This window comes from Quercus lobata, chromosome 10, assembly GCF_001633185.2.
Source record: "Quercus lobata isolate SW786 chromosome 10, ValleyOak3.0 Primary Assembly, whole genome shotgun sequence".
Classification (NCBI taxonomy): Eukaryota; Viridiplantae; Streptophyta; class Magnoliopsida; order Fagales; family Fagaceae; genus Quercus; species Quercus lobata.
In genome coordinates this window covers 59067640-59088787 of record NC_044913.1, presented here as the reverse complement: position 1 = coordinate 59088787, position 21148 = coordinate 59067640, and the positions used below count along the sequence as shown (strand labels likewise).

At 35.1% G+C, this 21148-nt stretch overlaps 1 protein-coding gene across 2 annotated transcripts; it reads right to left on the bottom strand.

Moving 5' to 3' along the window:
• Positions 1-2646: 2646 nt before the first annotated feature.
• Positions 2647-19681, bottom strand: LOC115963229 (formin-like protein 14). 2 transcript variants are annotated; one of them, XM_031082159.1, is made up of 18 exons: positions 19368-19675; positions 17796-17919; positions 16967-17673; positions 16621-16842; positions 14713-16373; positions 14171-14297; positions 12725-12796; positions 10538-10636; positions 8715-8756; positions 8549-8629; positions 8397-8447; positions 8231-8312; positions 8043-8137; positions 5932-6003; positions 5705-5821; positions 3948-4016; positions 3806-3872; positions 2647-3339 (listed from the first exon to the last, which is right to left on the bottom strand). In XM_031082159.1, the coding sequence occupies exons 2-18, from the start codon at positions 17866-17868 to the stop codon at positions 3146-3148; spliced, it is 3831 nt and encodes a 1276-aa protein (XP_030938019.1). In that variant the 5' UTR covers positions 17869-17919; positions 19368-19675; the 3' UTR covers positions 2647-3145. The 2 variants fall into 2 exon arrangements, with proteins under 2 accessions (XP_030938019.1, XP_030938020.1); XM_031082160.1 differs by lacking the exons at positions 2647-3339; positions 3806-3872; positions 3948-4016; positions 5705-5821; positions 5932-6003 and adding an exon at positions 6651-7152 and having other exon boundaries at positions 19368-19681.
• Between the last annotated feature and the right edge of the window lie 1467 nt (positions 19682-21148).

Genomic DNA, 21148 nt, shown 5'->3' with positions numbered 1-21148 from the left:
GAGGTGCATTTATAAATAGGGTCTTATTAAGAAATATACATATTCAATTATGAGCTATAAGTTCATATTTTAAAAAAAGTGAAACAAAAATGCTTTTATTAATAACTTAAGTATCAATTTCATGTACAAATTGGTGAAGATTATATGTGTTTTTCTTCATATTTATATGTAACTCGTGCAATGCACAGAATTTATTAAATATTATTTATATTATTTTTCTAAAAATAGAAAATAAAGTGTGTCAAATTGAAATAGTTTAGTCTGCGTCTTGTTTTTGTAAAAAGAATTAAGTTGTGTTTTTTATTTTCGGTGACTATTTCTTATTCTATTAACAATAGTAACATGTTATGATTTAAAATGGAGTAGAAATTTAGTGTTTTAGAGACCTTTGGCACTTGAAAGAGGTAAAAGAGGGATAAATATTTGGTATTTGTGTTTAATGGGAAGATGGACAACCTTTATTGATAATTATGAGGAACGTAAAAATAAAAATAAAAAATAAAAAAATCCTTTAAGAGATCAATGGGTATGAGAGAGAAAAAGAATTTGGAAGTTTCTAAGAATTGTTGATCAAAGTTATGGATAATCTCTTTGAATTTTGAACCCAATAACTCACTTGACAAAAATAATAATAATAATAATAAGATAGACATGTGACGCAATTTTTTTTTTTTAAAACACCATTTTAATAGAGTATTAAGTTTTTTTTTTTTTTTTAATAGATACAATAGAATTATAATGTATAACATTTATAACATGATGATAGCTCTTTATTATTAAGTTTAATACACCAATTAATTTTTAACATAAGCACTAATTAAACCACAAATCACTCAAAATGTGAACTCACAAAATATTAAAATACATATTAATGTGTAGCCTTAAGGTAGAAACTAGAAAGATATGTTAAAGAATCATGTGGATGAGAAGACCGGCAACATGAGAAATCAGAAAATAAAGAGAGACATGGTCGGTGTTAAGGAACAACTAGTTGGACTAGTGGGTAGTGGAGGGAGACCGACCTAGCTCGGGTCCCACAAAACCATCCTAGTATGCAAAGCTAAGCAACCAATAGTTTCTCGAAAAGTGGTGAGTTGAAATAGCGAGACTGCGTGTAAAAGTGGGGCGGCGACGAAAAAGTGTGAAAATAAAAGCCAAAAGACAAAGAAAGGGACGGTCCGTTTTGGAAAACTTGGGAATGGAAGAAATGAATGAATCATAAGTTTGATCTTTTTAGAATCAGCAAAGCACGGGAAAAGAATGATGTGTGATTTAGAGGTGGGCTCTCACGCGATGACTCAGGTGGGGCCAGTTTTTTTTGTGGATCAGAACTATGAAACCCATGGTGGGGTCCTTTTTTTTTTATTTGCTCTTGTGGCCTTTACCTTGTCACGAAGATTCTTTGATTTATTCTCATTTATGGTTTGACTCAAAATTTATGGTGGAGCTGAACCCAAAAATTTTTTTATGGTGGAGCAATATTGGAGTAGTTTCTACTTTCTACACTCGTCAGAAAAAAAAAAATAAAATAAAATATCATAGTGTAATAAGTTATAATTGGTTAAATATCACTTTTTTATTTAACTATTATTAATACTACTTTCTTAGTAGAGTAAAAGTTTTTGTTTTTATAAGAAAAATTGAGATTTTATTAAATAGATAATTATCAGTTACATAACTCTCTATTTTTTCTCAAGCTATCACTCAAAAATTCAGGTCCATTTTCAATCCATACAAGATCATGACTTAGGTTATGTGTAAAATTGTGCTCATTTTGATCTTAAAAGTTTTGAGATGTTTCTTTTTTTCATTTTAATTCATCTAGTTTAATTTTGCTTTTCAAAATAAACCTACCATTCATGTTTGAATAGTGACTAATCTGTATTTCAATCCATACAAGATCATGACTTAGGTTATGTGTAAAATTGTGCTCATTTTGATCTTAAAAGTTTTGAGATGTTTCTTTTTTCATTTTAATTCATCTAGTTTAATTTTGCTTTTCAAAATAAACCTACCATTCATGTTTGAATAGTGACTAAAAAAGGTTCGTTAATGAAGACTTCACTCAAACTCCTAAAATCTTAGATACATTTGGCAATATTCTCTTTTTCACTTTGATGAAGACTTTGCATTCATCAATAAGAATATTGATACAATTGGCAATACTTTGTTTTTCTCTTTGCCAACATTAAGAATATAACGCTTCCTTCATCCCACTAAATTCCACAATAGATAAGAGTTTGCAAATGGCATGCGTTGTAATGAAACAAATTAAGCACAACAATCTTTCTAAAATATCCAAGAAAAAGTGACGGATGCAAGTATGGGAAACAATGGTATCAAACACACGAATTCCAACTTAGTGTGTTTCAGAAAGATGCTTATAATTTATTTATTTTTTAAATTAAATTTGTGCCATTCACAACTTTGCACTTGCATAGCATGCATTTTCATATTTTATTGAAACGAGATAAATATAAACAATCTTTCCTTAAAGGGATGACCGAAAATGTGGCTACTGGCTAATACCCCTCACATCGCTCAACTAAGGGTATTTTTTAGGTAGATTATTAAGTTAATTAGGTGTTATTTATTTGGAGATTGATTTGGTATTATTAAAATGCATGCCACTCTCAAACTCCATTCTATTTTGTAAGGAAGGGAATAATGATGTAATATCATGAGCCAGCATCTGAAAGAAAAGAATCAACCGGCTAAACTTGCAACTATTGCAGCTGCTACAAAATTTTAAATCTATATAGCATGAGACATTTTGTTGGGAAGAAGGGGAGAGGGCTTCCGCTCTGCTAATGCTAAGTGTGCCTTTCCTAAATTATATACAGATTGAATACAATTTGAGCAGGCCATAATGTCATTGATTTACATGAAAGGCAAAGGCTGTACCTGATAATAGCAAAATGTGTCAACTTTCCCTGAAATTGCGTGATTTTGGACAAGTAAACTGTGCATTGTGAGACACATCTGCACTGCCAAAGTGATTCCCAGAAAAGCAGCAACTTGCCACTTCAGCTGTCTGATTTTGGGTTCGTGCAATTTGAATGCATGAGTCAACCTCCATCGATTAATGTCAGCCCAAAAGTGCTGGGCTGACATATTCAAGAAGCAATCTGCCTCTTGCATCTTCCTAAGAATTTATGTGGGTTTCATGCTGTTTCATGCTGCTCTGTTGAACACCATCTCTCCTTGTGGATGAATTAGCTGCTGTCCGTTCTTTCATGGCTTCCTTCTCCAATTTCTTCTTTTCAGCATCAGCCTGCCTTTCATTCTCATCTCGTGACTTATTGAACGTCTTAACAAAGACAACCAAGATTTGTGTCACTGATGCAAAAGCCACCAAACAGGTTTCATCAGTTCATATAACAAACCCAATATTTATATACATGGAAAAAAATAAATAAATAAATCGGGGGGGGGGGGTTATAATCTCTGTTTTACATTTCAAAGGAGATATATTACAACATGGACCAAATAGTAACCGCATATATCTTTTGAAGTTATGATTTTTATGAGAATCAGTAAAGATTGAAGCAATCAGAGCTTCATTTCAGAGAAACCATAAAAGTTACATCAATTCCTAACATTCCTTAATGTTGGAAATCCAGTTAATATTGATTACATGCTGGTCCCATGGATTAAACAAAATGAGGGTAAGCTCTAATTTCCTCAAGAAAAGCGAGTTCCTTTTGTGAAGGATGTAAAATATCAAACAACGAAATTTTACCAGTCTGTAAAAGGAAAGATGATTGCTTGTGTGTGTACACATATAGAGAAAAACAAATCAGACCTTGCTCAAAGGGGCACCGAGCTGGATCCTCCCCAAAGTACTGGGACAATGAATCTGCATTTCTTCCCTGCAAGGCAATACTTAGGATTTCAGTCATAGGCAGCAGTGTTTAAGAATAATTATGACTGTGCACAGGACTCACCACTTCAGAATACAAGGAGATAAGTGACCTAACTTCAGCTTCAGCGGTGTCAAGAAAATTCTTCAGCACCTGAAAATGAGGAGTTTCTGGTATTCATACCTACTAGAGGTCCAAGCCAAAAAATAATGATATACAAACAACTTATTTGCAATGTGGTGCCATTGCTGACTACAATAGATTTTTTTTTTTGATAGGCAAGAAAAAATTTGTACTAAAAAGAAGCTACTCCATCAAAGAGATGAAGGAAATAAAGGATTGCTGACTACAATATTCCAAGCATCAAATAACATAGTACCTTCCAATTTGTGGAAGAAGCAAATAATCCAAAAGCATGGAATTAAAACAAGTATCAAGTCGTTTCAACACTAGCTAAACACAAGTTTATTCAGATGTGTCTCATTTGTTCACTAGTTGGTTGGTGTTTGCCAGTTAAAGTACATAGAAATTTAATTTTTACATAAATAAAAAATTTACAAGACATCAAAATAAAAGTGTATGTGAATATTATATTGATGCAAAGCCAGAGAGCCAGAGATAATAAAATATAAGATTGAGCAAAATGGTTACTGATACATATTCAAGAGATACAAAAGAAAGACCAAATGATGTAAAACTAAAAACTAGTGCCCTGATGCTACTACGCTAAGTACATATGATAAAATTACAACGAGAAATGACATAACAATATTAACATGAAACTCAATCACAATCAATAAAAACCAAACAGGAGAATTTTTTGCTAACTTTTGTCAGAACCAAAATACAATATACTCTAGCCAATCTCAATAAATTTTGCCATTGTTGAGGATTTACTTGGTGATACATAATTTTAATTTTTGGGTCTCATGTATATATGGGTGCGTGTATTGATAGGATAGGAACTCCTTGGGACTTGAACCCAAAACCTAATTCTCCATCCTATTATTGGGGTGAGAGGAAGTGCCTCTGTATTTTTTTTTTCCTTTTTTTGTTTTTTGTTTTTTTTTTTTTTTTGGGGTGGGGGGTGTTAAGGGTTGTTTGGGGCAGGGTGGAGACATCTTTCTTCTACAAACCACAAAAATAGGTGATGTTCATGAAGTCTTAGTCTAGGTGATCACTTTTTAATAAATTCTTCTGCTTTGCACATCCCACTTAGCAAATAAATAAACAAATAAAAATGATGGCAGTGTCATACAAATCAAGAATGTCTTCAGGGATGCTTTATCTTTGATAAAATCAGCATGCTATAGCTTAAAGGGCTGTCAGTAAAAGCAAGCCAACTAATTAACCAAATTTTTTTTAGCACTTAAAAAAAGTATTAAATGGCAAAAATCTGCGAAATGCTTCAGACTCTCCAGGTATTAAATTTAGTCTATAAGGGAGCAAGAAATTTATCTGGATGTAATATAAAAAGGAAATTCCCCTGCAACCCTGCATATTTGACTGGTCACCATATTCTAACTAGAAGAAGAAAATTCTTCCAATGTGCAGCTAAACCCACTATCCATATTCATATTCTTATTCAATTAGTATTTGACTATATGAACCACAGAAATAAAGGTGATCTTCAGAAGCAAAAATCCTTGAGGGGAGTGTTTAACAAAAAGAAAAACATTCTTGCTAAATGATCTTCGATCAAATAGCATCTCCTCCGCCTATAAACAACAGTTGTAGGGTAAAATCACACAGATTTGATCCCATAATGTCAGTAGTTTACTAGTGTTTATAACAATTAAAAACACACACACACAAACACACATCTTCCTGATATTCCTCACCTTTCGAAATCCCACAGAGATAGCTCCATCATTTTCTGAAGCAGCGAGTTCTTGCTCAACCTTCTCAAGACCTTTACTGACAGCTTGCATTTCTTCAGCCAAAGCTTTCAATTGAATCTAGTCATTTGTGAAGGCCCAAGCAAAAGGTAATGTAGGTCAGCTATAAACCGCCCATTAAAAAGTTACAAGAAACAAAGGAGCCAAAACTAGCAAGATAATAAACAGACCTTAGCGGCAGCTTCTAAATGACCAAGATCCTTATCAAAATCCAGTAACTCTGGCATTTTTTCAGAAAGGAGCTAACGACGAAGGAAAAAGAAAAAAAAAAAAAAAAACAAATTAATATGGAAGCATAAAAAATCCCGTCCAAATGCAAAAATAATTCTACAAAACATTTGAATAAAATAATGAAGGGAACCTGAACATGCTGAAATTTTGAAATTGAAACATCAACAACAATAATTAGACAAATAAAAATATCTTAAAACAGACAGTTTACTCCACTCTCCAGTGTATTGATCTATGATAATACTGCCAACAAAATTTGGATGTTAAAGAATTTAACCATATGCTTATGGTGTTCATAGCTAAGTTCACAAACTCAACACCTCTTATTAAAAATCAGAAGATTCTTTTGCCATCTATTTGGGTAAGTTCATGTTTTTAAGATGGAGGGGGTCACTCAAAAAAAGCAACTTTTAGTATTGTTAAATTATTGATTCTCCCAAAAGCTTAAACTATTAGGATATGGTAAATTTGATCATTTAACTAATACTTCTAACACCCCCCCCCCCCACACTCTCACGTGCGGACTGAAACTACCTTTTAATAGGTGAGGCCCAACACGTGGGAATTTAAATGGGAGGTAGAGTGGAGGAGACAGATTGAACTTAGGACCTCATACTCTAATACCATGTTAAATTACCGATTCTCTCAAAAGCTTAAGCTATTAGGATATAATAAATTTAATCATTCAACCAATACTTCTAACAAGTACCCAATTAGATAATATTCAAATTGCCAATGCACCCCACAAATGGCAATTGGTGACAATAGTGATAGGAAGAGTGCAAACAATTACTCCATTGTAACTCGCAACAAAGACTCTTTTCACTTAAGGAGACAGAAGCAGGTATATGTTTAGGGTTTTTTTTTCCTCCCTCATGTCTTAATAGAAAGAATTCATTAATCACATTTCACATTATTACACTATCATTGACATAATAGCTTTATAACACATATTGTGATATGTCAAGACAAGCAGTGACACTTCACACCTCATCCAAGACATTGCTTTTTTCCTTCATTAATGCTGGAGAATTCTGGATCAATCAGCAATACTACCCAAACATGCCAGATGTCATGCATTGATATAAACTGATACCTAAAAGGCATGCCCTATACTGACTTGGAGTCTTGGGTAGCAGGAGGTTTCCAATGTAACATAACTGATCAATAAAACACAATAGAGTATAATGCTGATTACTTTTTTTTTTTTTTAAAAAAAACAGAGTATAATACTGGGCATGAGGGGTGAATACCCCTGGATTACCCGGAAACTGGTTTAGGCGGGCGGGGTCAATTGCCCATAGCCGTAGGTTTTATGGTCCATCTGGATTTTCTTTAAAAAGGTTCCCTAAGTTATCCACACACACACACACAAAAACTGATTTTAAAGCATTGAAATAAATATGTCAAACAACAATCACAAAATGTATCAAAAGGAAGCCTCAAACTGAGCATGACCCTAAACCAGTCATTATTCAGCACAGCAGCACTACAAGCGGCCAGGAACAACCATTGAAAAGAAAAATACTAAGGATATTTTCCTCAAAGAAAGATTAAGATATCCAGGACTGACAAAAGAAGAAAAGAACAAGACCTCTCTGCCTCAAATCTGATGATAGTGGAGCCACAGGTCAATATTGTGCAGTGTGTTTGTGAGTGAGAGAGTGTGTACGTTGTACAAGCCAAGGATGAGTAGAAAGAGACCCTTCATGGGAAAGGACAGAATCAAGAAAGAGCTTAAATGGGAGTTCCTGGTGTCAGAATTGGATAATGTGAAAGGAAAAAAGGTGGAGATTATATCAAAGTAGAGTTTCACTACCATCCTCCTCAACTCTTAAATGGAGTGCTGCATAATGACAAAGAAACCAAAAGTTGCAGCAATACCAATTTGCAAGAAAATGGACATATTTTCCATTCATTCATTCATATATATATATATATATATTTTAACTTAAATTATATTCACCTTTTATAGGGGATAATTTAATGGTAGCCTCAATATTATCAAACCACGAAGCCAATATTTTGTGGGAAGTTCCAAAAATTCTACCTTGCACAAATAATGCATTAAAGTCATTTTGCTGTTTCTTGCACGAGTATCAGATAACTTAAGAAGGCTATCCAATTTGAATCCTATGGCAGATCCTGCAATATCCAAAAAAGAAACATCAATCAAGCATCACAACAGCAAAAAAATCATTAAAATATTACGATAAACAAGATACTATATAGTGGTACCTCGTGCAGTGCCCTGATTCAAGGCATTTCCTAAAGTAAGAATAGTCTGCATTATCTGTCGCAATTTGGCAGATTCTTTTACCTGCAATTTGTGTATTACATTTAACATGTAGGACAAACACATGTTCATATAGACCAATTTAAAGACAATTAATTTCAGTGGTACCTCTCTAGCAGCACCATTAATTGTATTCAAATTATTTCTCAGATCATTGACCTGAACAACAACAAGGCTATAAGCACCCACAGTTATCAACAGTACTAGCATGCAAAACCTTGTCACCTATAAAAGAACAAGCAGATCCTCAAACAATATACCTGACTAGAAAATGTGATTTTAAAAGCAAATACTCGTAACTTAGATTCTATTCGCGGAACCTTCATCAGCTCAAGGAAAAACTGAAATACATATCAAATTCAACATTTGTTAGCAATCATATTATAGAATTTGGAATCCATTGAAGAAATTGGCATCTGGCAGAACCTGTTCACACTTTCCAAGCATTTCCTTGTCACCTGTATAATTCTGAAACAAACATAATCAACAAGAAACAATCATTTAGTAACAAGCAAAGTTTCAGTGACCTATTAAACCAGTTACAATACTACACACATTATAAAATCCTCATTTTTTCACCAGATAACAATGATACAATTTATGAATGAAGCATACTCTTGACTTAATCTCTCCCTGCAAAGACTGGGACACCAGATTAGAAACTGATGAAACAACTGACTGCATCTATGCCCCTAGGACACTTAAAACTAGAAAGTACTTGACAACACCAATTAAGAAAATATAAAATTCTGCAAAGGTGCTTTATATTTATATATATATATATATATATATATATATAATCTAGTTCTAAAACAAGCTATTTCAACCATTGACCAAAGTTTAAAGCTGTTTGAAACCCTAAGACATTTATAATAAAGCTTCAAAACTCCTTGACAAGACACCACATGTGGGCCACAAACATCAACAGTTCTACGTTGCCAAACATATCACTCTAAAGACAACACTTTAATATTCTCCCTGAGTAGGAGCAACTTGAACTTAGTTTTGTAATGTTGCAGTACAAGAATTCTCAAACTACAAACTTGCATTGACTTTTCTTCTGCTTTTGATAACAAGGTTCATTAAAATATATATATATATATAGACACATCATTTTTTCTCCACATTTTCAGGTTCATTTGGAATGACATATACAATGATTTGAATAGTATGAGTGTGAGTTTGGATTAGCTTTTCTCTTTTAGTGTTTTTTTGTTTATTTGCTTATGTACAACTTTTTAAAACCTCACTTTTTCTAGGTATGACTGTACTTTTGCCAAATTTCAGCAAATAAGCTTAAAAGGTTAATCTGGACACAAACGAAACAACTGATCTTTGATCATGTCTTGTTCAAAAAGAAATAATGTTTGATCTCTTCTTGCTCCTTTGCAATCTTAAGTCTTTGTCTTGCATCCTTTATTCTCTTGAACCTTCTCTTTACCCTCAATTTGTATCCACAATTTCAAAGCTTACTACTCTGTTTTTGAACTCTTTAGCCTCAATTTAGTCTGGATATTTTTCTTGCTCAACTTTGCATCCATAATTTCAAAATCTTACTAATCCGTTCTGTTGTCTACTTCAATGGCTACATCTTGGCCTCCAATTCCTCACCATTGGTACCAAGGAGTTTACTTCCATGTAATATAAAAAGAAACTGAACCAAGAAAAAGCGAACCATCTTTTGGTACAACTATCATAAATTGCAATTCACTAGACTAATAAATTGCTATAAATCTATTTCATCCTCAGATTGGTAAACAATTTGGCCATCAATGATTTCTTATGGGGTACCTTGCTGATGCTGAATTCAATGTTAATTTGTTTAGAGGTGGTGGATCAATGCGAACATAAGAAGTAGCAAGGACACAAGAATAATAGCTTAGATAAGCTAGAGCACCATTGCCTTCTATGGTTCCTTTGCACATAGCCAAATAATAAAAAATCTTCAAGAAAGAAGAGCTTCTACCTTTAAGCTGATGGTTTTAACTTTTTTTTATTTCCTTCTGAGGAAATATCCTTAGCCCTTCCATCTTTTTTTTATTTTATTTTTTTGAGTCTAAATCTTTTCAGCTTAGGCCTTGCAGCTTAGTATACCTCAAGTCACTCTTTTCTTTAAACAGATTTCTTTATTCATCTAACAAACCAAGCATAGTAACTATGTTCCTAATTGTGAAAGCAACAAGGGACACCATAACTTCAGTTTCAAGTTAAATGCAAGCATAAGAGAGAGAGAGAGAGAGAGAGATTACCTTAAGCGTTTCCATTTCTTCCTTTGTGGGACAGAATTTAATAAGATTTTCAACCTGATCAATGTCTAGAACAGAAGAATCCAAAGCCAGAACTGCACTCTGGAGGCACAGATGACAAAAGTAGGACAGTCAACTAACAAGTAAAGTTTCACAAAAAGGTTAAGCTTTGCAAGCAAAAAGAAGAAAGGGCTGAGCCTTGAGACTATATAAGGGAAGCAATATAACGAACTCCACTAAAGAAGAGCACACCAGTATACTAACATAACATATCAAGATCAAAGAGACAATTGTGAGCCAATATTAGGTGATTCCTTAGTCTAATAATTTAGAGTGTGTTAAGAAAATCAAAAACTAATAGATGTCACTCCTGACCATATATAGAAACAATGTGAGGCGTGATAACAGTTGTATTAGAAAATTAAGCAAAATCAATGAGATAATTGTGAAATCACTGAAAATATCTATTATTTTGATAAATTTTACGATTTACAAAAAAAGCTGGAGAAAACATAAAAAAGTGAAACAGAAATGCACTCCCATAATCCCCAATTCCCCCTTAAGCAACCAGAAAAGATAACAAAACCATACATAAGCAACAAAGACAAGCCCATTTATTTGAGAAAATTACCTTGCCTCTTATTACATTATGCTAGTTTTCCTTAATGAGGTCCAATGTACTCAAACATTGTGGTTCAACTCAATCCTCAACAATGAGAACATGCAACGTTATCATTTGTTTAATCTCTTCTCTCCAAGGTCCCAAAACTAGGGCTCACAATTGATCCATTTGGGATTTGAATTAACTAGTCCACCAAATTAGGATCTGATTATTATACCAAATCATTTTTTTAAATTCAATTTCACATCACATTTCCAAGTTTCAGTTATTAGAAATAGGGCAGATTCTGATTCGAATATTTATAATTACGAAATTTCACATAAAACTCAATATGAGGGTTGACTAGTACTAGAGCCAAAGGAAGCTATGAAGACGTGATTGAGAAAGTTCAGAACTAGAATTTACGAGAGAGAGAGAGAGAGAGAGGAAGATCGAAAAGATAAGTGGTTATGGTCAGTCGGCAATATGACTAAAGGGAGAGAGAGAGAGAGAGAGAGAGTAAAAAGGTCATGCTCATATCACAAGGCTCCTGTTTCAGTAGGGTCTTAGAGAGGTGGTTAGTAGACAGCCTTAGGCCCAATTTTTGGAGTATGATTCTTGCACTCAAACCCATGACACGTGTTTGGGCAAAGTGAACTTGCTATTGGACACTAAAATTCAAGAATTAGGAGAGAAAAACTTGTAACTTATATTTTTTTTAATTTTAAATTTTATCAATTGTTTCATTTTAAGGACTGCATTTTCTTAAGCTAAATTAGCTTTAATAGAAATATTAACTATAATTATTTATCAAACATAATCTTATTAATCAAGTTGACAACAACCTATAATTATTTAAAGAATCAGCTTATTTTTAATTATTTCTTAGTTTAGATTATTTTTACTTATTTACTGGTACTTAAAACCACGCTTTTTTTTTTTTTGATAGGGACTTAAAACCACACTTATTAGTTTGTAAGTTTTGTTTAGTTGTAGACTTTTCTGTTGGCCTTTCAAATTAAGAATCCTAACCTTATTGGACAGGAAAAGTGAGGCTCTATAAAGATGTCATCTTAACCAAAGAAATTTAAGTCCATAAGTGAGAAGTAAATGCTCCATTTTGTGGAACACATGAATACCTAGTGTGATTCTCACTTTCTTTCTTCTTTTTCCTTCTCTCCTTGATTAGTAAACATAACTCAAGTAGCCACATAGGATTAAAACTGTTATCTCACCTCCATCCCTTGCTTATGGGAAGAAAATGCTATTTGGATCAAATATCATTAGCTTTTCCTTCTTTTTTATTTCCTGTTGCTGTGCACATGCAGTATTCATAGCTTGTCAATTTTTTTTCGCCTCTTTACCACCCCAAGTTAAACCTCTCCTTTTCAGGACTTAAATCATTCAACAAGTCCTCACAACCATAAGCCAACATGATTCTTTCATTAGACAGCATAAAACTAGATGCAGCCATTTTTTAATGATTAAAAAAGAAACCCACAAGACCTACAAACAAGCTCTTTCCAAGATCTGTCAAATTGTATTTCAGTTAGTTGAACGTGTAGCAGGAGTAAAAGAAAATAACTTACAATCATATCTGGCAATGGAATTTTTATTTTTGAGAGCATTATTTCACAGTTGTATGCTCTACGCAAGTCAACCTGACAGAAAGAAATACAGCACAAAAAAAAAAAAAACTTGAGTTTAGATGCATTTGGAATAACTGATCACAATAATGTCACATTTAAGTAAAACAATTTCACAACAAAAATAGGAAGATAAAAGCATTAGGTACACCATATATGATTTGTTGATGGAGAAAGTTATTATGAACTCCGGCAATAAACGGTCAAATTTAAAGTTAATTATGAAAAGATATAAACGAATATTTGCCACAAATAAAGATAATGGTATGATATGATACAGATACAAGAATTCTTGAAAAACTATGATGATATGATATATGGGGAGGACACATTAATTAATATATATATATATATATTTGTGAAAATATTATTTTAATTGTTTGTGTTGAATGTAAATAACAAAGCACACAAGGTTTAAAAACAAATCTACAACAAATTTAGAAGCAAAAATATAAAGCAAAGGAACACATTTGTCCTGAATCTTTGGATCATATTTCCATAGCTCTAGGTACAAATTAAGTTGATAAAGTGAACAGCTGTGATATATTGGCTATGCATCACTAAGGCTCCTTTTATATATAGAGAGATTAAATAAGGCTCCTGAGTATTGAGTTTTCTTTATCATTCAAATAGCCAACGTCACAATTTCAAGAGTTTCATATTGCAGATGTTAAAAGTATCAGACGTGAATCATATACTTGTTTCAAATGATACACTTCACATCATAATAAAATTGTTTTTGGTATTCATTTGGATGCTAATTAACTGCAACCATTGTATATTCATGCTATGGTTTTAATTCAGGCAGAAAGTAGTTACTCAAATATTCTTATGCAAATCTTAATTTACTGCCTTTAGTCATGACTAACACATGATAACCATAAAGGATTTCATGGAGGATCTGAAACTTAAAGCTTGGTACCATTAAGCTGGGTCAAGTGGTTTGGAGTTTTTAAAAATTTTTTTGTACAATGGCTTCAGGAACTTCCTTGGTAAGATATTGTCCTTGAACTTCCTAGGGAAGCATCAATTCCTCACAGTGAATAAACAAGGACTGCAATTATAAATTTTCCATCCCAAATAGGACTTCTTCAGGCTAATTGTAGCGTTCAATGTTAACTCCTTTTCTAAGGATTTGTCTGTGTCACTTAGAACCTAAAACAGGTGCTTTTATCATTAAAACTACATACTTGGTACAGATATATTCCTGATCATTCATAACTGAATAACATTAAAAAATAGCAAATCATAAATATTAAACTTGTCAAAAAAATTAAAAATGAGTCCATAAAAGTTATAAATTGTTCAGCACAAAACTACTTTGATACATACAAAAATGCAACACACACACACCCATGTGCACGCACACACACGGACACGGGAGCTTACCAGTTGCACTTTCTCAGGTTTGTTCATGTTAGAACCACGTCGACCTCCACCTTTAGTGCCACTCCCATCTGAAGCAGAAGCCGCTGAGAAAAGACTCTCAAGCTCTGTTATATCTATTTCAGGAGCCCTAACAAAAAATTCCAACAGTATATGAGAAGTGCTACAAGAGCAAACCCAATTAAACCCACCCCCAACAAACAGACAGAGAACAAAGCAAAAGACCAGAAAAATAATGCAAATCAACTAAAAACACAGGAGAACATAGTGCTACATTCAGAAAAAGAGAAAGTAAACAGAAAATGTGAAACTAAAGGTAGAATGGCTGCTCTCAAGTTGATGTTCAATTTAACATACTCAGCCTTTGATTAGAATGAATTGATTCGTATCAACAAGTGCCATTACCATTCAGTATACTGAATAAGAGATCTAAAAACTTCATTAATTCTTATGAAATAGTTGTAGACATGCATAAGTTACTTTAACATCTAAAAGAAGATATCACATGGGACATATAATATCCATGCTCGGTTCTTTATGCACACCTTGACTGATTTTCCTGTTTTTGAGAATCAGCCCATAAACTCCCTTGCATTGCACGTGTAACTTTCACCCAATGTAGGGGCTTTAGTGAAGCTTTCTTTGGGGCAAGAGTAGCCCCACCAGCTGCTCGACCTCTTCCAAGACTTGCTGGCCCTAAAGAAGCCTTCCCTCTCCCTACTGATGGAGGTGGCGGTGGAGGCGCACCAGTGCCTTTTGCTCCAGGTGGCAGGGGAGGAGCTGGTGTTGCACTACGACTTGGCAATGGAGGAGCACCAGGAGGCTTTGGTACTGGTGGTGGAGGTGGAGGGATCAAACCTGGCTTTGCAGGTCCCGAAGACAGTGGAGGTGGAGGAGGCCTAGGGACATTACCAGAGTTACCAGCAATTGGAGGGGGAGGTGGAGGTGGCCTAGGGACATTACTAGAGGTACCAGCAATCAAAGGGGGAGGTGGGGGTGGCCTAGGGACATTACCAGAGTTACCAGCAATCGGAGGGGGAGGTGGAGGTGGAGGTTGAGGTGGCCTAGAGCCATTACTACGGTTACCAACAATAGGAGGTGGAGGTGGAGGTGGAGCTGGTGGAGGTGGCAGTGGCACCCCACGAACGGAAGTGACATTAGATGTAGAACTCAGAGGAGGCAATTTTGAGGGGGGTGGTGGTGGTGGTGGTTGCAACTTGTTAGTTGTACTTGCCAATGGCGGCAGTGGTGGTGGTGGCGGTGGCGGAGCTGGTGCTAGTGGTGTTGTCAGCTTTATAGATTGTTGACTAGATATAGAGGAACGTGGGGGAGGTGGGGGGGCTGGTGGGGGAGATTTAGATGAATTGAAAGGTGGTGGTGGAGGAGGTGGTGGTGGGCATTTACTCATTATAGAAAATTCCGTAGAAGAATCTTTATAGGAAACACTAGGAGGTGTTGGAGGGGGTGGCGGAGGTGGTGGACAACCCCTATTGGGAGTGGGAGGGGCAAGTATTGGAGAATGACTGTTGGGAATGCTAAATGAAGGAGGGGGTGGTGGCGGAGGCGGAGGCCCTCTACTAGAATCAAGAGAGAGAGGGGGAGTTGATTGATGGGACATTGACAAAATATTTTTGCCAGAAGTAACAGGTGGAGGTGGAGGAGGAGGAGGAGGGGGAGGAGGTGGTGGGGGTGGGTAACTAGCAGGAGGAGGTGGAGATCCTTTACTTGGAATTGCTGATTGGTCATGAAGAGATGATGGATCATTTCCAACTGCTGCTTGATCAGGAGGTTCCGAAGCAAGATTTACATCATGTTGACCATCACTTTCATATGGTAAGGGAATTGAATCAAAAATGTCCTCTGCTGCTAATTTTGTTACATTTGTTGAAGATTTGGGAACATCAAATGCTTCATCTGAACTATCGGCAGTGCTAGATGCATTATTGTCTTCTTCAGAATCAGCAGGTGATAAATATAACCTTGCTTTACTTTGCAACTTTGAAAGTTCTTTCACATCACTTAAAACAGAAAGTTGTTTAAGTAGCCACAAGGCAGCATCATCACTGCTATCAACCCACTCAACACCACTGAAAAGTTCTTGAACCCTAGAAAAAGCTTCAATTGGCAATCCACCTTTCTCCTCACCATTCAAAATAGCAATGGGAGCTTTTGGGGGAGAGATGCTTTCAACCTCCCCAAACAAAACCTGAAGTTAGAAAGTTTATTTGATCAGATTAATATTTGTAGATGAGCTTGTGTGTGTGTGTGTGTGTGGGGGGGGGGGGGGATGCATGAATCCAATTGAAGTTTTAGGTTCTTTGTGGATATCAAAAATAAATGAAGGGAAAAAAGTGTCCCAAGATGACTAAATAATCTTAATTCTCTTAGGCATCATCAGTAATAATTTCTCTTGTTCAATCCAAGATTGAAATGAGGGTTAGTGATATGCTCACCTCCGCTCTGAAACCTTTTGGATACCGCTCCTTTGAATTCCAAAGAATGTCCAAATTCTCAGAGTTAAGCATCAGTATGTTGGACCGGATAAATGCTGTGTTGAACATTATTCGAAACATCATAACTTCCCTTTCTGGATCCAAGTCAAAATGAACACACTCCAACACAACATCTCCTTGCACCAAGCACTGAATGTCAATTTTAATCACATCACAGTCTGCCTGCAATAAGAGAACCATCATACTGGCATCAGTTAATGCAACTTAATACAGACAAAAACAAACCTAAAGCAAGAACATTTAGAACCCCCCCCAAAAAAAAAGTATAGAACAAAAGACCTCTTACTTGGCAGTAATGCCGAAGGGTCTTCTTCTTCTTCTTGTCCATAGAGAACAACATCTGGGTCGAAAGCCCACCCTTACTAAGGAGATTCCTACCAAAGATACGGATAATTGGCCGGCAGCCATTCTGAGAATCAAAGCTTGGAATGGCTCGAAGAATGACACAATCTAAAGAAAGCGCTCGTTCAGGTGGTGGCCACTCCGGAGCTATGTTTCTTCTTGCTACATACTGAAGGTAACGAAGCTGAGATGGGAATGGATTTAAAGGAGACAAGAGCTGCAAGAAGCCTTTAGGAGCCTCTCGATGCACAATTTCAAGAGTCTTGCGTTCTCCACTATGCAGTTTTTGAAAGATCAAAAAGCTAGCTAAGAGGAATGCCAAGAGTGGCCAACCCCCCCTCTCACAATGTAGAAGAATAATATTCTGTTGATTCCCAAGTGAAAGCCAACTCTCACAAACACGAAGAAAATGTTGAATCAAAGATAATGGAAGGAGAGGGCAGCCCTCATACTGTCTTGGATAATCCATAATGGTAACATCATATTCACATAGAATTTCCGCAAACTGGCTCCGTTTCTCACCCTCACGGAAATTGAACGCAAGAAATGATGAGCCTGGGAATTCCTCATGTAACTCAGTTATGATTTCATGCAAGTATATTTGGTACATTCCGTCAGGCAAGACTTCGGTGGAAAAACACGAATCAAAAACTGCAGATATTCATAAAACCAAACAGTGGGTATGCAATTATAACACATGTATGGATTCATAATTCACAAAAATACAAAGCTAAATAGCAATTTATTCAAGATTAAGGAATGAAGGCCATTACCATATACTCTGTCAACAAATTCAAGCAAGCCATCTGGGGGTCTTCTGTAAAAGAACCTACTTAAAAGGGACATTTTTGCTGACCGAATCACATGTGCTTTGTACTAAGCCAATGAACTCAATACCTGAAGAAAATGGAGTAAAAGAACTAAGTTCTATTCTTCAATTTTTTCATCTTCATTACTTAATACTTGACATCTAAAATAACAAAAACAATAACATAAGATAATAAAGTTCAAGGCCCAACAGGCACCAGTTGCATGTGTAACTTCTTTTTTATATATAAGTAAAAAATAGGTAACGGTAACCAGATTCATACTTGCATGTGTAACTTACTAATCAAAAAAAGGACATAAGATTGTTAAAAAGAGAAAATCAGATATATCCTCCCAGAATTTTAGCCTAACAGAGAGCACTTGAACTGCACATGAGACTCCTCTGGCCCTTTAAGGTCGCCTACCAACGCCCCTTACACAAGATCAATTTTAGTACCCATGATTTCTTCAACTCAGCCACAGAAATCTACTGGGCATAGAACTCACACCAATAAGGTCTTTCATTCATTTCCCCCTCTTCCCAATTCTTGATTTAGCCACAAAAATAAATAAATAAATAATACATTGCTACAAGAATTTAGGGTGTGCACGTATGCGTGTGACCATAGTCCAACCTTCATGATCAAGTATAGAGATTCAACCACCCTTAGTTCCTCAACCCATATGAAAAACTCCCAACAAAATTCATGCCACACCAACTCACAACAACCAAGTTTAAACAATTCAAATCCAAAATCCTCAAAAGAGAATCCCAAATACATCTCCAACATAAAATAAATCAACAAAACCCTCAAACTTTTTTTTTTCTATTGGTAAGTTCCACGCTCACGAAATGAGTCCTGACTCCACAACAATACCCTCCAACTTACTCTCACAGCGGAATGAAGTGCCCTAAATCCAGCACTTTCCCGCCCTTCAAATTCACATTCACAACTGACATTCTATCAATTATCCCTAACTCATGGAAAACAATAGGAATTCAAAACTCCCACACAAATCATACCACGCGAACTCACAACAAAAATGTTTCCACCCAAGAATTCAACTTCGAAATTCTCAAAACAGAATCCCAAATACATCTCCAACATAAACCTCAACAAAATCCTCAAACTTTTTTGCTTACTTGTAACTTCAAAACTTACCTAACAAGTCCGGAACCTACAACCTCACCCTCCACATTACTCACAAAAGGGAACGAAGTGCCATTTGAGCTACACCTAATAAACTTCAACAAAATCCCATGACAACATTCAAAACCCACTTCCCATTTTCCCAATAATTCGAGCACATGAAAGACGAAACCCTAAAAACGAAACCTTGAGAGAACCAAAAACCTCCATAATTATCCAAAATTGAGGGTTTCTTCAAAATTCACATTATCAACTTACATTCTATCAGATTATTCTTTACTCTCTCTACCTCTCTCACACAAACACACAGACACACCATGTAATGTATAAACAAAAAAACACGAATCGAACAAAAGCATTGAGATTTACGAAATTTGAAGAAATCACCTTCATTTTCAGTGATGTTGATATTGGGCTAAGCCCGTAGCTCTGGAGAGCTCGCCGGAAGTTCGTCGCCGGAGGAGGGACGGTGGTGGTTGGTGGTGGAGCGTTATCGTGTGGATGTGTGAGCGTGAAGAAGAAGAGATATCAGAAATGAGAAGAAGAGAGAAACAAACGATGTTACTGTGCTGTGCTTCGGTGTGGGATTTTTTTTTTTTTTTTTTTGGTATTGGAATGAGACAAAACGGTGTCGTTTTTCTTTGTTTTGGGGGATTTTGAATCGTGCGGAAAGAATTCAAAATCGAAGGCCTCTCTCTCTCTCTCTCTTCCGGTTTTGAATGAAGAAAAAATCTGAACTAATCATTAATCAAAGACTTGTTGTGATTTCACTTTATCAGGATTTCTTTTTTCTTTTTTTAGATTAACTTTGTCATAGTAGATAAACTAAATAGAAGACGCAACACAAAGAAGAAGAAAAACTACTAAACTTGGACCAATCCAACTATCTTACATTTTTTTTTTTTTGGGTCAAAAAAAAGAAATTTTATTGGTAATTCTAATCAACCACCCCCCAAACAGAATTGTCTCCAATTTACGCTGCAAATTTCTCACACCTCACCTCACCTCATATCAGTTTTCATCACTTAAAACTCAAAATTGGTGGCCTCATTTCTCAAATCACGCATTTTCTTTGTACATAGAAGTGATATTATCAACTAAGTTTCAAATATATATTTGCATGAAAATAAAAGTATTCATAACTCTTCGAGTATCTAGTTATTACATGTGTAGTCCCACATGTTGGGTATAAACATGTGAATAAGTTTTACATTGAATAACAATTATAATAATTAGTGGGTAATACAACATAATTGGACTCAAACTTATAAACATAAGTTTTTTGGTTAAGTCGTGTGGGAGGTAGGGACAAAGCCAAGCCTTATAGTCTTTGCTACTAGCTGTGTGTGATAGCTCTGACCTCTTGTGCTACAATTACTTAGCCGCTAAAGGGTTTTCTTTTTTAATTTTGTCTTTGATGTGTGCACCTGCTGCTAGAAAAATGAAAAAATTATTTTGTTTAAATCTTTTTTAAAGGGCTAAGTTGATTGTTTTGGGTGAAATTGATTTATGAATAAGGATTTGTTGCAAACTAAATTGCAGCAATTCCTGCAAAACGCACATGTGTCAATGCCTCAAATAGGAAAAAATATTTTGTATCAAATGATACTACGTCATGTGTATCAAAATCCAATAAAATGAGAGACATGTATACAAAAATAAATGTCCACTAACACATGTCTTTCAATTGTTAGTGGGTAAGTTATTTTTTGTTAACATGTCTCATAATTATTGGATTTTGATATTGCTAATATGGTATCATTTGATACCAAATACCTCATCCTCAAATAGACCCCATTAGGTAGAAAAATCAATCTTGATAAGGAAAAATATAATTTTTTAGGCTTAATTGAATCTGGACACGTGTGCATTTTTGCAAGAATTGCTGCAACTTAGTTTGCAACAAATCCTTACCCTTGATTTATTAGACTTAATTTTTTTTAGATTTGCTATTGGCAATTTATGCTGTTGGGATAATTTTTTGGGACTTATATATTTTGTTTTAAATTTTATATCTATAAAAAATTTTATGGCTTTTAAAAGGAGGAAAATGCTAAAGTTACAATTTTTTTTACAAATTGCCGATGTAGTGAGTGATTATTGATGAGTAAAAAAAATAATTTTGGTACAACAACCATTTCCTCAACTTGTTTATGTGGTAACTTGTG